At 43.0% G+C, this 16,318-nt stretch overlaps 1 protein-coding gene across 3 annotated transcripts; it reads right to left on the bottom strand.

The window, feature by feature from the left end:
• Nucleotides 1-509: 509 nt before the first annotated feature.
• Nucleotides 510-15,829, bottom strand: bend3 (BEN domain containing 3). 3 transcript variants are annotated; one of them, XM_060856535.1, is made up of 4 exons: nt 15,648-15,829; nt 14,167-14,276; nt 6,667-6,869; nt 510-3,116 (listed from the first exon to the last, which is right to left on the bottom strand). In XM_060856535.1, exons 2-4 carry the CDS (start codon nt 14,267-14,269, stop codon nt 876-878), a joined length of 2,547 nt encoding a protein of 848 aa, XP_060712518.1. In that variant the 5' UTR covers nt 14,270-14,276; nt 15,648-15,829; the 3' UTR covers nt 510-875. The 3 variants fall into 3 exon arrangements, with proteins under 3 accessions (XP_060712518.1, XP_060712533.1, XP_060712526.1); XM_060856550.1 differs by lacking the exons at nt 14,167-14,276; nt 15,648-15,829 and adding an exon at nt 3,251-3,333 and having other exon boundaries at nt 6,667-6,738; XM_060856543.1 differs by lacking the exons at nt 14,167-14,276; nt 15,648-15,829 and having other exon boundaries at nt 510-3,111; nt 6,667-6,812.
• Between the last annotated feature and the right edge of the window lie 489 nt (nt 15,830-16,318).

Below are 16,318 nucleotides of genomic sequence, written 5' to 3'. Positions count from 1 at the left end.
TCACCATTGGACCTTAGAAGTACTCAATCTACTTCAGATTACCCTGAAAGAGTAAAATATCTTCAAGATTTGAGCAGTAGAAACAGGAGCAGTATTTGCCACTAACAGACTGCTGCCATTAAACAAATAAGACATTTTGTTATCATACAGATTAATAATGTGGTTCATGACAGTATGCAAAATTAGACTGCTCATTCCAAGATTGGACAACATTTGTTAATCCTGAGTACACAAGGAATTAAACAATCAACCAATTTAAGCTTATCAGGGAAATGCCTTGACCAATCAGTATCAATGTGCCTAGTTTAAAATTTAAATTAATTTTTGAAGTTAACTGTCAGTTATCACTAACTGAAACATTGTCCATGGTAATGTCTCTACAAACAAGAGTCTAACTGACAACTAAACAGCCCTCTGCTCTCATAAAATGTAAAAAGTTGATTTCACTTTAGATTTTGCAAATTTTCCTGATGAATGTAAGATGGAAACTTTGAATCATTGTGTCTTTTTTTCCAGCAACACTTAAATCTTTCCCTTTTGTGACAGAAACAAAGAGTAGCAGGGCAGATTTTCTTCTTTGTTTTATTTCAGAGTTTCCTCTCCAGTCACAGCAAAAGTATAAAGCTTTTGTGCAGATCAAATCATTCATTTATTCTTGGCTATGGATCGAAAAACGATGAATCAAACACAAAATAAATAGGAGGTGATAATTCCGAGTGTGGGTTTCGTGTCTGAACTGGCTATTTTGACTCTTCCTAAAGTTTTAAAAATATTTTTAGCTTATCTACGCCAGTCAGAAGCTTCACATATTTGTCATGACTTTGCAGTGAACCCGCTTAAACCTGAATGTTTCTAACGATAGCTAAAAGGACTTCTCATTTTTTTTTATCTTTGGATTTTGCCATCACCTTGGACTTCCTCCTATCAGGCCTCCTACACCTCTCATCAATGCTCGGTATGCACTCGAGATGCCACACTTGATCATTCCTGGCCCGTGGATGAACTGCTTCCACATAATGGCGTATGAGCTTCAGGCGGAGTGGATCCAACTGCTTCTTGTTACACGCGCCCGAATGGTTGTACTGTAATCTGAGGTTTTCTGGTGTAAACAACTCTGGGAAGATCTTAACAAGAAGTCGAGCAGCAAAGTTCCCGATTGACAGACTGTCCTGCACGATTTCCTTTAATTCTTTAGCAGAAAGCAGATGCTTGCTTGGGACTGGGAAATCAAGGGCGGGCATGGTTAGCTCATCAAGTGCCACTTTACAGAAGTTTCTGTGGTATCGGTCGGTTCTCTCTGGGGCCAGCAGTACCGCCTCTTTCCTGACTTGCTCTGGCTGCACCGATGTTGTCGGCTCTTCCTTCTCGGTTCCAAAGATGGTCTTCTTTCTCTGTTGTTGATAAACGCGCCGCTGCTCCGTGTCCCTGCGGCGGCACCTCTCGTCCAGCTTTGAGACAAATTCTTGATTCCACACCTTGTCACACTTGGCTCGGGGATACATCAGCTGCACGTAATGCCTGATGAGCTTTACACGGACTGGGTCCAGCTGCTTTTTGCCAAGGGAGCCACTGCAATTGTACTGCTTTCTCAAGTTCTCTGGTGTGAAGAGCTCAGGGAACAACCTCACCAACAACCGGGAGGCAAAGTTTCCAATCGATAAGCTGCTCTCGTATATGTTTTTTAGCTGCTGCTTGCTGAGCATGTATTCTCGGTTGGGGACCTCAAAGTCTGGAAGGGGTACAACGATGCTGTTGAAATCAACGGGCATTAGCCAGATCTTTTTGCACTTCTGAACGGATTTATCGAAGTCACAGCTGTCACTGCTCCCAATTGTGGAGATATTCGGGGAAGGGTGACTCTCATTCCTGAAAACGTCAGACTCGTTCCCATCAGAATTCATACTCGCGAGCTCTTCATCCATCTTGTGGACAACCTGTTGCAGCCAAACCTTGTCCTCTTGCACCTCGGGGAAGTAGATCTCGACATACCTCCGGACAACCTGCAGCCGCTGGGGATCCAGCACCTGCTTCACAGATGAGCCATAGCAGCTGGACTGCGAGGCCACGCACCTTCCGTCAAAGAGCTCTGGGAACAGTCTGTGCGACAGCAAAATGGCAAATTCTCCAGGGGACGAGGCTTCGTCCAAATACTCGCTGATCTCTTGGGGTTCCAAAACCAAGTCTGAGCTCAGACTGCTGGAGGAATCGAATGACAACTGCTCATCCTGTGGGCCGCCTTCGACATAGCAGTTAGGCTGTGGCAGTTCCCCACCACGGTCTGATTCATAAAAGCCAATCACCTTGGCGCTTTGTTGACTGCTCTCCATTTCTCTCTGTGCCCAAAACCGGTTAAAAAAGTCACTGATCTGCGGCAAGCACTCCGCCTGCCAGATATCACCGTTCCGGGCTGACGGGTAGCAGACCTCAATGTAGTTCCTGATCAGCTGGAGATGGAGCGAGCCCAGCTTCTTCTCCGACATGGCGCCACAGGCATTACAACCCCTGCTGACCTCATCTTCGGTGAAGAGCTCTGGAAAAAGCTGCACGAGCAATCGACAGGCAAAGTCTCCCGGAGAGGAGCTCTCGTCCAGGACCTGCTTGAGTTCGGCGTTGTTGAGCTGGTACTCGGCAGGAGGCAGGAACTCCACCGTCGATTCGCCGGGGTTCACGTGCTTTTTAATTCTGTTCACCTCCAGTGACAGCAAGTCAATCTTGCTGTGCAGTTGGGTCATAGTAGAGTTCAACGTGTTGAGGGTGAAAAACATTTTATGGATCAGTGAGTATAGTGTTGAATCAACATCAGCCCCGTGGGCTGGCGAGACGGAAGAGTAATTCTTGCAGGCGTCGGTGAGGTTTCGCTGTTGTAACAGAGTGTTGAGGTAACCTCTTTCTGAAGTCTCACCTGATGTGTGCTGGTCCGCAGCCTGAACATTTCGCCGATCGGAGATTTTGTGTGAGATGCTATACAGTGGTTTCCTGTACGATGGCTTGTCCTGAGGAGCATCTTTGCTTTCCATCAATACAACTGTACTGACCTCCTCAACTTTACACACATCATCCGCGTTTCTCTGGGAAGGTACTGAAGACTCTGTGCCGTTTAGATTTGCAAACCTGTCCTTAAAAGACAAAGTGCAACATTTTTAGCGAAAACTGTTCCAGAAGAGAATAAATGCATCTGCTCTCTGTAGATTTTGCATTTCTGTAATGCATATCAATTAAAAAAAACTTTTCCCTACATTTTTGTACTTACTTTGTTGAAGCGATATTCAATTTGAATAAATTGGAGGCAGCGTGCACACTGCTAAATTAGTATGATACGTGCTTATGTTATGTCTGTGAAGAAAGCACAATGCAGACCAATTTCTATTTAAATGAATAACAATCCAACTATACTAATCACAAAGAGGAGAAGAACTGTGTAGTCTGTTCAGTCTTCTTTCAGATAACTGTCAAACACGTACTCTATTCAGGATGAGACAGGTTAGAAGACACTTAACTCTGTGCTGTACCTGACCAATGAAGGCTAAAACTGAAAGAGATTCATTTTAGGAAATGGAAGTTATCAACTTGATAAGAACAAAAATAAAAATATAATTTACTGAGTTTTTATTTCTAATAAAATTACAAAATTTTGTTTGTTCAAGGTATGCAAGTATCAAACTTACTGCATTCCCCTATAGTGTGGAAGCAAGTCATTCGGCCCATCGAGCCCATGCCGACCTTCTGAAGAGCATCCCTCCCACACCCATCCCCTTGCCCTATCCTTGTAATCCTGCATTTGCTGCTTTCTTGAATCACATACAATAATCCATGTTGTAGGTACACACGGAGGCAATTGCAGAATTTTAGCCCAGTAGTGATAAAGCTATAGTAATATATTTCCAAGTCATGGTGGAAATGGCTGCCAAAACTATCCTAACTTGGAGTGGAGGTTTCCTTGCACCTGCTTTTCCTGTCCTTCCTCACAGTGCCAGAGATCTGGGTTCGATTCCAATCTCAGGCGACTTTCTGTGTGGAGTTTACGCATTCTCCCTGTGTGTGCGTGGGTTTTCTCTGGGTCCTCCGGTTTCCTCCCACAGTTCAAAGATGTGCAGGTTAGGAAGATTGGCCATGCTAAATTGTCCATAGCGAACAGTGATGTGCGGGTAAGGTGGATTATCCATGGGAAATGCAGAATTACAAGGATAGGGCAGGGGAATGGGTGTGGGAGGGATGCTCTTCGGAAGGTCGGCATGGGCTCGATGGGCCGAATGACTTGCTTCACCCATCCACTGGCTACAAGGCTCAAGTCACGGGTGTGATGGAACAGTGTCTGGCTGCCTGGGTGAGGGCAACCTCAGCAACACTGAAGGAGACTCAACAAGATCAAGCACAATGCAGTCCTCTTGATTGACATCCTAGACAGTCCCTTCAACATTCACTGCCTCAACCACTGATGCAGAAATAATATCTCAGAACCAGCTATAAAACACAAAATTGAAGTGAGGGAGAAACTCAGTAAAGTTACAATCACCAGGAAAACAAATAAAATGGAGTGGCAGGTTGACAAGTCTCTGGTCCTGACTGACTTCATGCCAAGCTCTTGAAAAAGTGCCCAGTGAAATAGATGATGCATTGCTTTAATGTTCTAAAGTTCCCTAGATCTGGGGAAGGTTCCATTAGAACAGAAAATAGCAACGCATCTGTTATTCAAAAAAGTGTAGTACCAATTGTTGTTTGGATTCAGAGAAATTGGAATCCAATTAAAATTGGAAAACAAGTGCAATTTGCTTAAACACCTGTTAAAGGGAATGTATTAAGAAGCTATTATCAAAGGTATTATAGTAAGACACTTAGAAGCAAATAAATGGAAGTTCATTGTGGAAGTAACAGGTGTTGTGAATAAAGCTGTACAAATGGTTGCAGTGCAATGATTTCCAGAAAACATTTCATAAGGTGTCACATTAAAGGCTACTGTGGAACATAAAAGTTCATGCTGTCCAAGGCAACATATTGGCATGGATAAAAATTGACTAGCTAACAAGAGTGCTGGTATAAGTGGGGCAATTTCAGGCTGGCAGGATGTAATGAGTGATATACCACAGAGGTCAATGCTGGAGCTTTGACTAAATACAATTTACATGAATAATTTGCAATAAAACCCCATAAATCTGGTTGCTAAATGTGCTGATGAGATAAAGATAGGTAGGGAAGTTGTGAAGAGAATATAATAAGGATACAAAGGGTTATGGATATATTAAGTGAGCAGGCAAAGATGTGGCAAATGGAGTATAATGTTGGAAAATGTGAAATTGTCAACTTTGGCAGGAAAAGTTAAAAAACATTATTTACATAGAGTTGAAAAGGGTGGTCCTGAAAAAAAACACAGCAGGTCAAGCAGCATCCAAGGAGCAGGACAGTTGACGTTTCGGGCATAAGCCCATCATCAGAAATGAATGTTCTTGTTTATTGTGAGGTGAATTGAATATAAATGTACAGGGGCTATGCTTCAACCACACAGTGTATTGCCAACAACACATCTTCAGCACTGTGTACAGCGGTGGTCTCCTTATTAAAGGAAGGATGTAAATGTACTGAATCAATTCAGAGAAGGCTTATTGGACTAACGACTGGATTGGGTGGGTTGTCTCACAAGGCCAAGCTTGATAACCTTCAGATTTTAGAAAAGAATGAGGTAATTTGATTGAAACGTATAATATTCTGATGGGGCTTGATGGACTGGATGTAGAAATGGTGTTTCCCCTTTGGGAGAATCTGGAACTAGGAGTTACTGTTTAAAAATAAAGCAAAGAGGAGATATTCTTATTCTCAAAAACTTCCTCAAAACACAATAATCTTTGGCTGTTTTTAAGTCAGAGGTAGATGAATTCTAGATAAACGAGGGGGTTAAAGGTTATTGGACAGAAGCAAGAAGGTGGTATAATCAGATTAGCCTTGATCTTACTGAATGGGAGAACAGGCTGGAAGAGTCAGGTGCCCAGCCCTACACCTAATCTGTATGCTCACACTGTGGAAAGGAGGATCTGGGGAATGAGAATGTGGATTGTTTGCTGCAGGATTCCCAGCCCCTGACCAAATTATGTAGCTACATTATATAGAAGGCTTGCCCAATTATAATTCTGATCAATGGTGATGCCTTAGATGTTAATGGAGGAGAATTCAGTGCTGTTAATTCTATTTAAAATCAAGAAGAGATGGTTAGACTCTCTGTAGTTGGAGTTAGTCATTGCCCAGTATTTGTGCTGCAGCAATATTATTTGCCACTTAGCAGGCCCTCCCTACCTTCTGGCATTATACATCGATGATATGCAAATCCACCAAGGAAGCAATTTGTCCAACTATTGCTACTTTGAGCCAGTTAGTAAATGCCCCATGAAAATCAGAGCTAAATTGGTCTTCCTCCTGTTTAAGGAATACACTTTACTCCAATAAATGGCAACAACCAATTGAGATCAAGAACCTAGTCAAAAGGGGAATCAAACTGAAATCCTGCCACAGCATACTGAAGTGTATCAATACGCTGAAGTCTAGCACCCTCCCCCAGTGGTTATAAGTAAAAACACTTCAAAATACATGACATAGATATCAATGAAATGCAACATGCTTTATTCCAAAGAAAGGCAAAAAGAACTGTGTACGGTTAGAATATGCTGCAGCAATATTTACCTCACAGATAACTCTCCTCCTTTTATGGATGATGGGACTCTCATATTCTGGAGTCATCTTACTAGAACCATTCTGTAACTGTTTTCGTTTTGCTGTGTCCTGCACACAGTTAGGCTCTGCAGCTTGATCAGGGTTGGAGCTGCCCACATCATCATCTTCAGTGTTAATTTCTGCTTTGACCCGGTCAATATCGACTTTTATCACTGCAATGGGAGAGGAAAACAAAGATTTCAAGTTTGTTTTTGACCCACTGTATTATAATAGCATTGTGGACATATTGATTAACACGTGAACTGCAGTGATTCAACATGCCAACTCACCACAACTCTCTGAAGGGCAACTAGGGAGGGATAATAACTGAAGGCCCAGCCAGTGACACCTATATCCCACGAATGACTAAAATAAAAATAATTGCACAGTCCATACTTGATCTGGAACTCAAGCGTTTTTGTGTATTACACTTTTCCAACGAACAAAGCGGTTGTTGACTTGGACATCAGGGTTACAGCTGAATGATACTCAAAAGAGTATCAAAACGATACTCAGAACAGTGCCTTAGATATTTACCAATAGATGAAACTGATAGAAAAACACGAATTTTAATTTCAAATGTATTAAGTTTACACCAATTCAGTTTGGCGATTAACTTAAAACTTATAAATGGTAAGGAGTACTGACCTAGGGATATAGTTTGGTATGTCCAAGACAGAGGCATATTTGTGTGAATGTGAAGAGGTCTACATTCATGTGGGTCAAAATCCTTAGAGTATTTCAAACAATATATCTCAGACAGTAGCTGGAGAAGAAGTGATACCAAACAAATTCTTTTAAAATTGGATAAAAGCAAATTATTGCGGATGCTGGAATCTGAAACCAAAAGAGAAAATGCTGGAAAATCTCAGCAGGTCTGGCAGCATCTGTAAGGAGAGAAAAGAGCTGACGTTTCGAGTCTACAGACCCTTTGTCAAAGCTAAACAAAGGGGAGAAATAGGGAGGTATTTATACTTGGCTGAGAGAAGGTGAGTCATGGCTCCAGAAGCAAAGGTAGCAATAAAGAGGTGATAATGACATTGTGTAGAGTGAGCGCCTTCGCCTCTGCCACATTTGTTCTGATGAGGCCACTTTCCAAAGTGGTGATCTTAATTTGTGCTCCGTCTTCTCCAACTGTGGCTTCCCACCTACAGTTGTTGACAGGGCTCTTGATAGCTGCGGTCCATCTCCCGCGCCACAACCCTCACCCCCTCCCTCCCCACCCAGAACACGGATAGAGTCCCTCTTGTTCTCACCTTTCACCCCAACAGACTCCACATGCAAAGAATAATCCTCTGCCATTTTCGCCAACTCCAACACGACGCCACCAATAAACACATCTTCCCTTCCCTCCCCCCCCACCGTCTGCATTCCGCAGAGATCGTTCCCTTTGGGACAACCTAGCCCACTCCTCCATCACCCCTAACACCTCTCCCATCACACACGGCACCTTCCCATGCAATCGCAGAAGGTGCAACACCTGCCCTTTTACCTTTTCCATGCTCACCATCCAAGGTCCCAAATACTCATTTCAGATTAAGCAACGTTTCACTTATACCTCTTTCAATTTGGCCTATTGCATTCGTTGCTCTCAATGTGGTCTCCTCTATATTGGAGAGACAAAATGCTGACTGGGTGATCGCTTTGCTGAGCGCCTTCGGTGTGCACGCAATCAGGTCCCGGAACTTCCTATGGCTTGCCACTTCAACACACAATCCTGCTCCCTTACCCACATGTCTGTCCTTGGCCTGCTGCAATGTTCCAGTGAAGCTCAACGCAAACTGGAGGAACAGCATCTCATCTTCCGACTAGGCACGTTACAGCCTATCCGTCTCAACACTGAATTCAACAACTTCAGATATTTCACAGCTCCTAATCTCTTTATAATCTCCCAATGCACTGTCATTATCACCTCCTTATTGTTACCTTTGCTTCTGGACTCACCTTCTCTCTGCCTCATATAAACACCACTCTATTTCTCTATCTGACAAAGGGTCAGTTAGACTCGAAATGTCAGCTCTTTTCTCTCCTTACAGTCGCTGCCAGACCTGTTGAGATTTTCCAGCATTTTCTCTTTTGGTTTCTTTTAAAATTGCCCTGATTCCAATCAATACAGCCTGATGTATTGGATCTCCAAAATTGCAGCTAGATCTATATGATGTATTCACTGAGGGAAATATCCCTCTCCAGCATCTCAACCCAATCATTCAATATGTAGAAAGCAAGGTTATTTCTATTCTGCTTCTCACAAGCCTAAGAGTTGATTTTGGACTCCAGGAAGCAGATTAGATTAGATTAGATTAGACTTACAGTGTGGAAACAGACCCTTCGGCCCAACAAGTCCACACCGACCCGCCGAAGCGCAACCCACCCATACCCCTACATTTACCCCTTACCTAACACTGCGGGCAATTTAGCATGGCCAATTCACCTGACCCACACATCTTTGGACTGTGGGAGGAAACCGGAGCACCCGGAGGAAACCCACGCAGACACGGGGAGAACGTGCAAACTCCACACAGTTTGTCGCCTGAGTCGGGAATTGAACCTGGGTCTCAGGCGCTGTGAGGCAGCAGTGCTAACCACTGTGCCACCGTGCCGCCCACAAAAAGCTGTGGTGGTGGAGTAGATCAGCACCAATGGCAATGGTGGGATTGGAACCCACGCCCCTTTCGAGACTGGAACTTAGACCCAGCGCCTTAGACCGCTCGGCCGCACTCCCAGCCAAATCTGTAGTACGTCTTTTTTTAGGTGATGGAGGCCAGAATTTCAGGTTTTAAGATGCTTAGTTACAGATATGACAGCTGAATGCTGAACCATCCACAAGCTGGCACTAAGCCAAGCAGAGCAAAAAGGATTTCAAACGTTATTGCTACCTCTGCATAGTTGACCGATCTGAGCCAGAATGGTACTACCTGCTTGTTCCAGGAGATGATGGAAATGTCAGGGACTCATTGAGTCTGAGCTGAAAATGTGTTGCTGGAAAAGCGCAGCAGGTCAGGCAGCATCCAAGGAACAGGAAATTCGACGTTTCGGGCATAAGCCCTTCTTCAGGGCTGAGGCCAGGCAATGGGGGTGGGGTGAAAGCAGGGGGGACTGGGGTGATGTGACTGCAGGATATTGGCTGATACTTGTTTGTTTGATTTATTATTGTCACAAGTACCGAGGTACAGTGTTATCAGGCAGACAATGAGATTTGAACCTGATCCCCACAGCATTACATGGATCTCTGGAAAACTGGTGAATATTGATAATACCACTATGCCACTGCCTTTCCCAAGGGGAGAGGTTATCCTGAAGAGATTGAAGCAGTCAGTCAAGAGGGTGGCCAGTAGGTACACTAATATGCGAATCAGGACTCGGTTATTCGGTAATGCTGATGTGACAATAACCTTAACTCTACTTTCATGCCTACCACGATGACCTTTCAACCTCTTGCCCGTTGAGAAAATGGATATTTGTTTTAGGTAGAGAAAAACAATCACAGCGGTTTCAGAAGATGATTCATCAAGAGGTTCACAAGAGCAAATGGAAAGCAGCATTATATGCGGGCATTGGCAGTGATCCCCATATCCCCAAAAAGACAAAAGAGAAAGCTTGGATTCCGCAGAGTTGAAACATGAAGTGAATTGGTTGTCAGAGAAGGATTGTCAGTGGGATTTGCAGTGTGACACACTCGTGTGTACAGCATGTATTAACACACAGGGCCCTGTTCTCTGCAGACAGAAAGAACATCTACATACACTATGCCTATTTCGACTCAGCAAAGTAGATGACAGCATTCACAGAGTCATTGTCATAGAGATGTTCAGCACGGAAACAGACCCTTCGGCCCAACTCGCCCATGTCAAAGAGATATCATAGAATATAGAACAGTACAGGCCCTTCGGCCCTCAATGTTGTGCCAGCCTTTTATCCTACTCTAAGATCATGACTAACCTACATACCCTTCATTGTACTATATATCCAAGAGTTGTTTAAATGTCCCTAATGTATCTGACTCTACTACCACTACTGGCAGTGCATTCTACACACCCACCACTCTCTGTTTAAAGAACCTACCTCTGACATCTCCCCTAAACCTTCCTCCAACTACAAATTGCACCTCCTCATAATAGACATTTCCACCCCGGGGAAAAAGTCTCTGGTTCCTTCTGTTCCTTTTAAATTCTACCCCCCCTCATCCTAAGTCTATGTCCGTCAGCTCTGGACTCCCTCACCCCAGGGAAAAATACCTTGTTATTTACCCTATCCATGCCCCTCATGGTTTTATAAACCTCTATAAGGTCACCCCTCAGCCTCTGATGCTTCTGGGAAAATAGCCCCAGCCTACTCATCCTCTGCCTATAGCTCAAATCCCCCAACCATAGCAACATCCTTGTAAATCTTTTCTGAACCCTTTCAAGTTTCACAACATTCTTCCAATAGGAGGAACAGCAGAATTGTACAGAATATTCACTGGTTTATTTTGCATCTCGACGTCTCAACCAGTGAAAATCGACTTGCCTGGTTTAAACTTTAAAGCTTAGCGGTTGACCGTTAATTATCATTAACTGGTGCATTATCCATGGCAACACCTTTACTAATCAGAGTCCACCTGTTAACCAATCAGCACTCTCCTCTTGTACAGTATGAATGCTGATTTCCCCCTGAATTGTGAATCATCCTGATGAGGGCAAGATGAAAAGTTTTGACAAAACCTCTCTTTTTCTCTTACATGACCAAATGACATTCACAATTTTGCTACAAATCAGGAACAGAGGAAACAATTACCCAGCATTCCTATGAGTAGCTAAAGCCTAAGTTACATCAGATCCACGTTATCGAAATTCCATTATGTATTAAACTTGCAGAACAAGGATATGTTCTTTCATAGTCAAGGAAATTCTAGCAGAGAACAAAGTATTTGGCTCATGGACTATGTATGAATAGCTCTGAAAACATGTTATCTACTTTAATTCAATTTCCTTTTCTTGTATGCTTATATAACTTTAGATCCTTCCTTCACTGCCCTAATAACCATTCGTTTCAATGCATGCCATGTTAATAATCTCTGTTTAACACTTTTGTTTAACCTTTCTCTGTAGTTCATCAACATGGTAAGCCTGTACCTATTAGTAAAAAGTGAGGTCTGCAGATGCTGGAGATCAGAGCTGAAAATGTGTTGCTGGTTAAAGCACAGCAGGTTAGGCAGCATCCAAGGAACAGGAAATTCGACGTTTCGGGCCAGAGCCCTTCATCGGGATTCTCCTCATTCCTGATGAAGGGCTCTGGCCCGAAACGTCGAATTTCCTGTTCCTTGGATGCTGCCTAACCTGCTGTGCTTTAACCAGCAACACATTTTCAGCCTGTTACTATTGCCTTGGAGTTACTTCTGATAATACTGCCAAGTTAAGTTTAAAACATTAAACCATTCCTTATTTAATATTTTGAAGCAGTTATTAACCTGTTTAATTTGATCTAAAACAATAGTAACATGTCATGAATTCAGAAAATGAGGACCGAAAGTAAAAAGTAATTTCAAAAGCAGTAACTGAAATGTCAAGGTTGTAGGATAAAGTAGTGTATAGGGTAAAAATATGTTTAATTAGTCAAACAGGGAACAGACAGCTTAACAAAGATTATGCAACATTAATAGCTAAGGTGACATCAGGAAAAGTAAAATATTAAAATTGAAGGCATTCTATCTGAAAGTGCACAACAGAGAAATAAATGATATTAATCTAACAGCCATATGAAAACGTGGTTGCAAAGTGACAAAGGTTAGAAACTAAGTATTCCAAGATATTTCACTTTTAGAAGAGATGGAAAATGAGGATGGGTTGCCTAGATTATAAAGGATGGGATAAAAGTGGCATAGAGTTCATGCACTAGTTCATAAAATCCAGATGTAAAACCAGTTGGAGTAGAGCTAAGAAATGACTAGGGGTGGGAACCTGTGGCAGAGGCAGTTTATAAATCCCCAACAGTAGCTGTAATATATGACAGAATGCAATCAAAGAAATCAGAAGTGCATGAACTTGAGTAATACAGTTATGTTAGGGACTTTAATCTGCATGTAGACTTTGTAAAACAAATTTATAGTAATAGAGAGGAAGATAAGTTTATGAAATGCACTCAAGATAATTTTGTAGTTCAATACATTAAAATACAACTAAGAAATATAGTATTTTAACTCCAATATTTGCTTCTCATACATATGCAATTTGTTTTCTTCTTCAGATTTAACATGCTAGTTCCTTACATAATTAAATCAATCTCAAACACAATGTAAAATTCATATTATGACTGTTCTTTCCAGCAGTTCTCTTTCTACAGTAATATTAAGTATTCTCATTGTAGAACATTATGGTTTGGTGCCTACCAATTCCAATTAAATTGTAAGCTGCATTCCTGTTAAATGGTGATACTACACCATTTGCACATCTTGTGGGCACTGGGTGCCAAAAAACAATGGGATCTTGTTCAGATGGGCCAATGGGCTGAGGAGTGGCAGATGGAGTTTAATTTAGATAAATGCGAGGTGCTGCATTTTGGGAAAGCAAATCTTAGTAGGACTTATACACTTAACACTCTAGGGAGTGTTGCTGAACAAAGAGACCTTGGAGTGCAGGTTCATAGGTCCTTGAGAGTCACAGGTAGATAGGATAGTGAAGAAGGTGTTTGGTATGCTTTCCTTTATTGGTCAGAGCTTTGAGTATAGGAGAGGTCATGCTGCACCTGCACAGGACGTTGGTGAGGCCACTTTTGGAATGTTGAGTGCAACTCTGTTCTCTTTCCTATTGGAAGAATGTTGTGAAACTTGAAAGGGTTCAGAAAAGATTTACAAGGAGGTTGCCAGGGTTGGAGGATTTGAGCTACTGAGAGAGGCTGAATAGGCTGGGGCTGTTTTCCCTGGAGCGTTGCAGACTGAGGGGTGACCTTTTTAGAGGTTTATGAAATCATGAGGGGCATGGATAGGATAAATAGACTAAATCTTTTTTCTGGGTGGGGGAGTCCAGAACTAGAGGGCATAGGTTTAGGGTGAGAGGGGAAAGATGTAACAGGTACCTAAGGGGCAACTTTCAGGCAGAGGGTGATGTGCATATGGAATGAGCTGCAACAGGAAGTAGTGGAGGCTAGTACAATTACAACATTTAAAAAGCATCTGGATGGGTGTATGAATACGAAGGGTTTAGAGGGATATGGGCCAAGTGCTAGCAAATGGGATGGGATTAGGGTGGGATATCTAGTCAGCATGGAGGAGTTGGACTGAAGGGTCTGTTTCCATACTGTACATCTCTACGACTGTAGACATAAGTTACCAGAAGTTAACAAAGAAAAGAACAAAGGGAAGTGAGTACTTCTCCCACAGTCCTTGCCCATGTATTGCTGAAGCAGTCTGCAAATCTGTGCTTTATGTCGGTGTGTGGCAATACTCCCATCAGATCAGGATCTCCTCTCCACCAAAAAATTTACGAAGGAATTTACCGTGTGCTCCATTCTCTAACTCTTCATTCTTATTGACTGAAGGATTCCGAACTATGAAAGGTAGTCTGGCTCCAGGTTCCTCATTCTGCTCTGCAATGTTCATTTTTTACCTGGAATAAATAACTCTACAGTTAAAGACACACCAATCAAATGTGTGTGATTTAACAGCTAATAAAAGTTATCTGCATTAACCATTAACAAAGTTATACATTCAGTCACTCTGCCCTAACATAAACATCTTGGATTTGATCAGCTTCCTGAGACTAATTCATTCAACAGCTAATTTTGCCTGAGCATTAAGCACATTCTTTCAGTATCTCATACAAAACGGTTTTAATCTGCCAATGTGAATTGTAAATGTCTGAGAAAGAAATGAGTCACAAATTGCTCCATTTTTGTTTTCCAGACAAAGTGTTATGTTAACTTTTAAAGAAAAAAATGTAGCTACTGTTTCATTATGCTGCAAAATGTACTCATTCCATTTTCTCCACGTGAACTAAATTAAACTATAAACATGCAGGGAATAGCTGCTGCTATCAAATTGGCCTCTGCTCACACTGTAGTTATTCCAATACATTTTTGAAAATGCACTTTTATGCATTCAAATTCGCATCTGAATCGATTTAATGCAGCTTAATCTGAGGTCAAGTGTAGTTGGATACCACAATTTATTGTCAATCTTGCCCCAAAATAAAATAAACAATTGCATTAAGAAACGTGAAAAGACACAGATGCATCCAATCTGAGCAGGAACATTAATAATTCGGAGAAACTTTATTTCGACGTTGAAAAACATGAAACGACATTTGATGCGATGCGTCCTGATCTTATCTAGTTGATGCGAGTAGTGGAATGTACAGAAACAAGAGATTTGGTGACCAGGAAGGGTGGAATAACCCCACGAAGTTGAGTTCAATTTGACGACAGTAAACCTGAGCTGAACTGCAGTTGAGCGAGTTTGCCATGTGCCTAACACGGGGAGGGGGAGGGCGATGATCCTGTGAGGGCGCTGTGTCTTCACTCGGCAAGGAAAAACACCCAGACACACAACTCAGCGTGAAACAAAAAAAAACACACCCCACTTCCTTATTGCCTGAAAATTCATTGCCTCCTGAGCTTGAAAAGGCTGTTGCTTCGGAATCACCAACAATTCCTTGCAAACTTGAGAGAGAAGGGGGTGCAATTGCTAAGCAGTTGAGAAGAGAGAAGCTCAGCCCCTGGGTTTGGTTACAGGACACGTAGAACAGTAACGCCATGACCCTTCTCTCAGACAGGCAGTGTTTGTCCTTGCACAGGGATAAAGATCACTGCAGATTAGACCCTGTGTTTTTCTCTCTCTCTCTGTCACATCCTCCCCCCCAACCCCCTTCCCTCCTCCACCTACCACCACCCCCTCTGTGTGTGTGTGTGTGTGCACAGCCCCACTTTCTGAGCTGCTGCCTTGTGTTGTACAGCGCAGCGGGAGCTGCTCCCAGTCTTACCTGGCCGCTCCGGCTGAGTTAGGCGGAGCTCCCTTAGCACAGCACCCACTCTCTCCGCTCCCTCCCCGGCCGTCTGTGGAAAATGGAGCCGTGTTTTTTTTTGTTACTCCGGGTGTCTGCTCCGTGACGTGACTCTGTGTCATTTCCGCAGCCAGGCGACAGGGAGAGAAACACGAGAGAGAGAGAGAGGAAGGGAAACGCGGAAAGGAGAGAGAGAGAGAGAGCGAGAGAAACACGAGAGACAGAGAGAAGGGACAAGGGCAGCGAGGGACACACACACACACACAGAGGACAAGGAGGGCTGAGAAACAGACCAGGGCAAAAGAGATCCCAGTGAAGGGAAATGAGAAACACGAGAGGGCCAAGACGAAGTGACAGCGAGGGAAAAGGAAGGGAATCTCTGGAGAAGAGATGGGAAACACCAAAGGAAATCAAAACCAAGGGAATGAGGGAGAGAAGGATGGGGGAAAGAAAGAAAAGAAAGGGGGAGAGGAAGGTAGGGTGATCACCGTAAGACCATGATAGAAGATCAGAACTAGGCCGTTCAGCCCATCGAATGTGCTCCCCCACTTGATCATGGCTGATATGTTTCTCAACTCCATTCATCTGTTTTCTTCCTGTAACCTGTGATCCCCTCACTCACCAAGAATCAATCTGTCTCTGCTTTAAAT

The sequence above is a fragment of the Hemiscyllium ocellatum genome, chromosome 3 (assembly GCF_020745735.1).
Source record: "Hemiscyllium ocellatum isolate sHemOce1 chromosome 3, sHemOce1.pat.X.cur, whole genome shotgun sequence".
NCBI lineage: Eukaryota > Metazoa > Chordata > Chondrichthyes > Orectolobiformes > Hemiscylliidae > Hemiscyllium > Hemiscyllium ocellatum.
This window is presented reverse-complemented; position numbering and strand designations above follow the sequence as displayed.